Source organism: Sciurus vulgaris (assembly GCF_902686455.1).
Source record: "Sciurus vulgaris genome assembly, chromosome: 2".
NCBI classification, from domain to species: Eukaryota; Metazoa; Chordata; class Mammalia; order Rodentia; family Sciuridae; genus Sciurus; species Sciurus vulgaris.
This window is the reverse complement of record NC_136462.1, coordinates 113904215-113910214: the sequence shown is the minus strand read 5'-3', so window position 1 is coordinate 113910214 and position 6000 is coordinate 113904215. Positions and strand designations below refer to the sequence as shown.

Below are 6000 nucleotides of genomic sequence, written 5' to 3'. Positions count from 1 at the left end.
AGCCTGCCTAGGCTAGGCAGCACCATGCCGTACTGTCTTTCCCTGACTGGGTCCCTATCCTGTGTCCCTACCACAACCTGAGGGCAGGAAGGAACAGTCCCTTCTCTGGTTCTCCTAAGACTAAACGTATCCTTACTCCCTTTTCAATTTATTCCCTTTTTTTAATTCAGTAAATTCTGAAGTCAAGTTTCAAAGTCCCTGATGGGTCAGAAGCCCACTCAGAACCCCTGAGTGTCCCTCTTTGTAAAAACAAGACAGTTTAAAATAAAAATTTAAAAAAATAAATTAAAAAAAATAAAAAACTATGGTGTGAATACTTTATTATCATGGAGTGACTGGTAGTAGCTTTTTGTCTGGGCATTAATATTTCAAAAGCCATACACCAAACCCAGGCTTTTCCACCTAGTTCTGTTGTATCATTTTTCTTAAACAAGACAAAACAAAAACAAAATAAAGAAGAGGAAGGAGGAAAAGAAAGAAAATATATCTGTATTGAAAGAATTATAAGCCAAAGTGCGTCTTTCTTGTTTTGTCCATATACACACATTGCACCATACATAAATAATTACATTGTAAAAATGACTCCATAATTACAAGTATAATATATATTTCCATATAATATATAAAATTTTATATTAAATCTAGGTAGATGATATTTGGGGGGTTTCGTCCGTGGGGGCCGCGTCTCTGAGCACTGGCCCCTCTCGAGGTGAGCGGACGGCGGCGGCCCGGCCTCCTGCGCGCCCCTGGGCCGCCGCTATCTGTGGTTGTTGAGCAGGATCTCCAGCCAGCAGGGACAGGAGGTGATGAACTGCCGCGAGTAGCAGGGCCCCCAGCCCTTGGCGAAGCTGATGCGCACGCTGTTGGGGTCGTAGGGGCCGTCGGCGGCGTCGGGCTCGGCCGCGTGCTGCAGCAGCCCCGAGCGCTCGAAGTCGAACACCTTGATGGAGTAGCCGGGCGGCACCTTGCGCACCACCAAGGCGCGTCCGCCGGGCGCGTCCAGCGTGGGGGAGTTGACGAAGATGGGGTGCTCGCCGCGGTTGTAGGCCCACACGCCATCGGGCTCCTTGCTGAGCAGGATGCCGAAGCCGATCTTGCTGCGCGTGCGCCGCACCGACTCGCTGCGCTGCTCCAGGTTGAGCTGGCCCAGGCAGAAGCCGCTGCCCTGAGGTAGGTCGTAGAAGATGCTGACGGCCTGGTCGTACACCGCGTAGAGGCGGCCCACCCGCGTCCGGTGCTCCCAGTACGCCACGCTGCACCAGTGGCTCGGCTTGGTGGCGTCTGGAGACATGCTGGCGTCTGCTGGACAAGCATAGGGTACATGGCAGGGTTACTGGGGGTGTGGAGGTGGGCTCTGCTGTCTGGACAGGGGGGGGCTGGGTAAGGTTTCTGACGTTCAGCGGGCATGTGAGCGCCTACTGTGTGCCCGGGCTCAGGACATTTGGCACACGATGAGGGGACATCTCTCTTCTCCCCGACCCTCTGTCACACATGTATACCCCCACGCAAAGGAGAAAACAGGCTGTGAACGTACAGGGTGCAAGCCAGGGCACCGATTGTGTGCTAGCTCAACGCCAATCACATCCCCTTCCTGCCCTCAAGCATCTGACACCACCAGACAGACAAACGTCTGCACACACCCAAAGCAGCACCCTCCACCTGCCAGGTGTGAGCACCAGGCTTCTCACTCTGGTCCTCCCTCTGAGGACACCTTCTGGCCTACAGAAAACGACACCCACAGCCTGTCCAAGGGTCTCACAACTAATGAGGCCTGGCTGGGATTCAAACCCCTTAATCCAAGCCTCCAAAGGAACAGGGGGAGGGTAAACTATTAGGGGAGAGACGACCTGAAGGGACTCCAAGTAGCAAGGCAGGGTGGAGATCCTTTCCAGCCTGCAGCTGTGGGATGCTGTGCGGGCCTCATTGTAAATAAGGGTGTCTGGCTGGGCATAATCCTAGCACGTGGGAGGCAGGAGGATCACCTGAACCCAGGAGTTCCAAAGCAGCCTGGGCAACACAGTGAGACCCCATTTCCAAAGTGCCAAGGCTGCATGACATTCCCAGCCTCCATCTCAGCCTCCCAGTTCCCCCCACTGTCTACCTCCACCTGAGTTGATTTTGGCAAGAGGTGCAGGTTTTCACCTGAACTACAGCAGAAGCTGAGGGTCCTTAAGTGCTAAAGAAGACTGCTCCTTGCAGGCTCAGGAGCTTCTCCGCTTTGAGGTGTGTGCTGCTCCTCTCTGGGCCTCAGTTTCCCCACTGGATGGCAAAGGGGTGGCCTGGATGCTCCTGAAACTCCAATTCAGGGCAGCTCTGTGGGTGTGCAAACCAGACACAGGCTTGGCCTGGCCTGCAGAGAAGTCCAGGCCCACTGCTGTCACGTGTGGCCAACCCCTCAGACTCTAAAACCTTCTGACATCTGGTCTTTCTTTTGAGCGTATGGTTCTGAGAGGCAGGCAGGCAGGTGCCCATGACTGCCCAGCAAGGTGACGTGACCTGCCACGCCTGCTTCCTGGCTGGAGGCCTGGCGAGAACAAAGCAGGGCACTTTATGGTTCAGCTTCTCCAAGGGAAACTGATCAAAGTTCAGCCAAACCCAAGGGAGATGACATTTGTGTTTTTGTTTTTGTAGTACTAGGGAGTGAACTCAGGGCCTCGTGCATGCTGGGCAAGCACTCTGTCATTGAGCCATATCCCCTTCTCTTTTTATTTCATTGAGACAGGGTCTTGCTAAATCGCAGAGGCTGGCCTTAAATTTGTGATCCTCCTGCCTCAGCCTCCAGGATAGCTGAGATAACAGGTAAGGCAATACTTCTGCTAACTTTACTTGGGAGCCTGGATGAGGCCAGCTCTGTTGTCTTCATCCCTTCGCTGCCTCAAATCCCTAGAGGAGCAGGGTGACAGGGCCCCCTGACACCCTCACATACCAGGAGGCACACCTGGCCACCTAGCAGAAAACTGTCTGCCTCAGGGGCTTCCTGTAGGCTACCTGCTGTGCTGGGGCCTTGGGCTTGGTGCAGACCCTCTGAACGTTCCCCCACACATACACCCTGCTGCCCTCTGCTTGGCGCTGAGGTGCCAGCCACAGGTCCCCAGGTGTGATGGGGAATTTGAGTCCTCATGCTGGCCCCAAACTTGTATCATTTTGCCTCAGAGTCTCCATCTAGGCCCCTCATGGTTTCAGCTGATGGTGAGGAAGGGAAAGGAAGAGTCCTTCTCCATGCCCTCGACTGACCCACCCCTTAGCTAGTGGGCACAAGGCCAGTTTCAGCAGGTGAGCAGCTGGGAACAGCCAGATCCTGAACTCCAATGTCCAAGCCATTGCCCCTTTCTGGCACGAAGGCCAGGAAAGCAGTAGCGGGGCAGCCTGGCCACGAAACTGAGGCTGCTCACTAACCAACAAGAGTTCTGTTCATGTGCCAGACTCGGCAAGGTGGGATAGCAAAGCAGAGGTGCCTGGAGCATGCTGGGAGGCAGGACGGGCCACTGGCATGGCTGAGCGCCTTCTGTGAGCTGGGGCCTGCTTCACGGCCGCTCCACTTGCAGGGGAGGGAATGGGTCCAGAAGAAAATACTGGAGCCACCTAGGCAACAGGCCACGCTCTAGAGAGGTGGGGAGCCCTTCTCCACGCACCAGGTGGCTTTCAGGGAGGCTCCACCCTGAAGCCTGTGCACTGAGCAATCCCTCCTCTTTTCTAAGCCTCAGTTTCCTCACCTGTGACCACAAGTGCTCTCATGGTCCCATCAGGACCCATCCTGGCGGAGTACACCACCCCTCCCCCACAGGACCGCCCCACTGGCTCATGGAGTGAGGCCTTACCACTTCCTTCCACCGTCCCTTCTCAGGTGAGGCTCTGTGAGGGCCACTGGCCTTAAAGCAGCAGCTCCGCCCAGTCAAATAAGCAGTTCAGAGTCAGAGAGTGGCCTGGGAGGGTGGGTACTTTGTCTTCTCAGTTTCCAGGAAGCTTTCCAATTCAAGGCCAGGTGACACTTCTATCCCCTCCTCTCATTCCCTTCATCCCAGTCAGGCCAAACACTCCTCTGGGTCCCCCACCTCAATAAGACCGCAGCACCCCCGACAGGAGTGACTGGGCCACCTGAGGGCCCGGGCCCCATCCCCCGTAGCCCTTATGTTTGAGCAGACTGGTGGCACCTCTTCAGGCCTGGGCTCCCGGCCAAGTCTCCCAAATTCTGGGAGGCAGACCGTCACCTCTGGGAAGACTGCTCTGACCTCCCTCCTGGGGCATCTAAACATCAGCCCCTCCCCAGGCCTGAACAGGTGACTGTGCTACTGGTCAGTGACCCCCACACTCTCCAGGTAGGAAGGGTTGGGTCTCCATCCTCTCTGTCTGCCCTGAGGCTGCATCTATCCCAAAGGATAGATGCCTGGGAACATGCTAAAAGGGAAGGAGGGGTGACATAAAGTACAGTCTGCACACTGTCCCCACCCCACAGCAAGCCTGGGGCAGTGGGCAAGGACTTGGGTCTCTGACTGGTCTCTTGGCTGCAGAGCTTGAGGGTCACTGACATCATCTCATCTAGTGGGATCCAACACATGGGGCCCCCACAATCAATCCTTATTTAAATAGGGGGTGGTGGAAATGACAGAGGGTTATCGCTGCTTCATTTCATCCTGTGTGGACTTATTTTCTACCTCACTTTAATTTTCTTTGTCATGAACCAAGGAAAACTGAACTCTGAGACTGGCCTGTGGGAAACACTAATGGAGTCTAATGACCTTGTGCCCCGGAGGGTATAGAGTGACTTGCCTGATGACACACGGCAGGGGTGGTAGAGCAGGGACCAGAACTTGAGACCCTAAAATTCTACTCTAACCCATCTCACATGAGCCAAAAGATTTCAGAGACAGACCTGAGGCTGTCACCACCGACCAGATGCGCAGCCCTGGACAAGCAAGCTGACAAGCCCCCTGCAGTGCTGCACGTGAGAGGCAGGGACTCTGGTGCCCCTGTCCGCAGCACCTCCCCCAGCAGACCCACCATGTCTTTCACCCACAGTCTGGGCTGCTGCTTAGGACACAAGGGGACAGCCTCCTGCAGAAGGATCCTTTTCTCCTTGTGGCTCTAAGGCGATGTTCCCGCCATCTCCCACAGCCACCAGCCTAATTAGGAACCAGCTCTCTAATTGCAAATAAATACCAGGGAGTCAGACCCGAGTGAACAACATCAAAGATGACCGAGGTCTGACCGAAACTCCCGCTCACTACCCCCTGCTCAAGGCCTGGCCTAGTTCCCAGTCAGACACTGGGTCCCGCTGGGAGAGTTTGGTGGGGAGGAGGACAGGCACTGGGTCTAGGAAGTAGAAGTTCTGTCTCCTGGCCCTGATCCAGCAGGTCACCTCCCTTCTCTGGCCTCAGTCTTCCCATCTGAGCAATGAGGTCGTTACTTGAATTTGCAGCCCTAAATGCCTGGGATTTAGTGAATGTTCAAGCAGCTCCAGTCATAACCCCCATCCAGGAGCCAACCCAGATGTCCATCAAAAGGGGGATGGATAAGCAAGGAGGCACCTCCTTCTCCCGGGACACTACTGAGCAACGGAGAGGAAAGAACGAGTAGAACACACCACACGGAGGACGGCCCCCAGAGCATCCTGCGAGTGAGAGGAACGCTCGCATCTGCTCCCAGCCACCTCAAGCTCTTGGGTGGGCAAAGCAGGCTCTGGCAATAGAGCACGGACAGTGCAGCCCAGGGGGAGAGCCTTGCCTAGCACGTGCAAGGCCCCGGGTTCCATCCTAGCACTGGGAAAAGAAAAATGAATAAATAAAAGAAAGAAAGAAAAGAAGAAAAGAAATCAGAACAGTGAGCCCCCGAGGAGCAGGAAGACCGGGAAGGGGCATGAGGGACGCTTCTGGGTGATGGCAGTGTTCACTGTCTTGGCTGCAACAGTGAGAACTCGGGTACATGCAAAGTCAGGACCTCAACACTCAGCTGTGAATTTCATTGTCCCTGGGTCTGTCCTAGAGTGGCCTCAGCAGGCCTCCC

General features: G+C 55.0%; 1 protein-coding gene across 6 annotated transcripts in view; it reads right to left on the bottom strand.

The window, feature by feature from the left end:
- Nucleotides 1-468: 468 nt before the first annotated feature.
- Nucleotides 469-6000, bottom strand: part of SMAD6 (SMAD family member 6) — a 72240-nt gene continuing 66708 nt past the window's right edge. For 4 of the 6 annotated variants that reach the window (XM_079129567.1, XM_079129570.1, XM_079129569.1 and 1 more), the window contains one exon: nt 469-1302. In XM_079129567.1, the coding sequence (XP_078985693.1) occupies nt 758-1302 (545 nt within the window). In that variant the 3' untranslated portion in view covers nt 469-757. The remainder of the gene's footprint in view (nt 1303-6000) is intronic. The other 2 variants (XM_079129568.1, XM_079129572.1) reach the window with 1 other exon arrangement.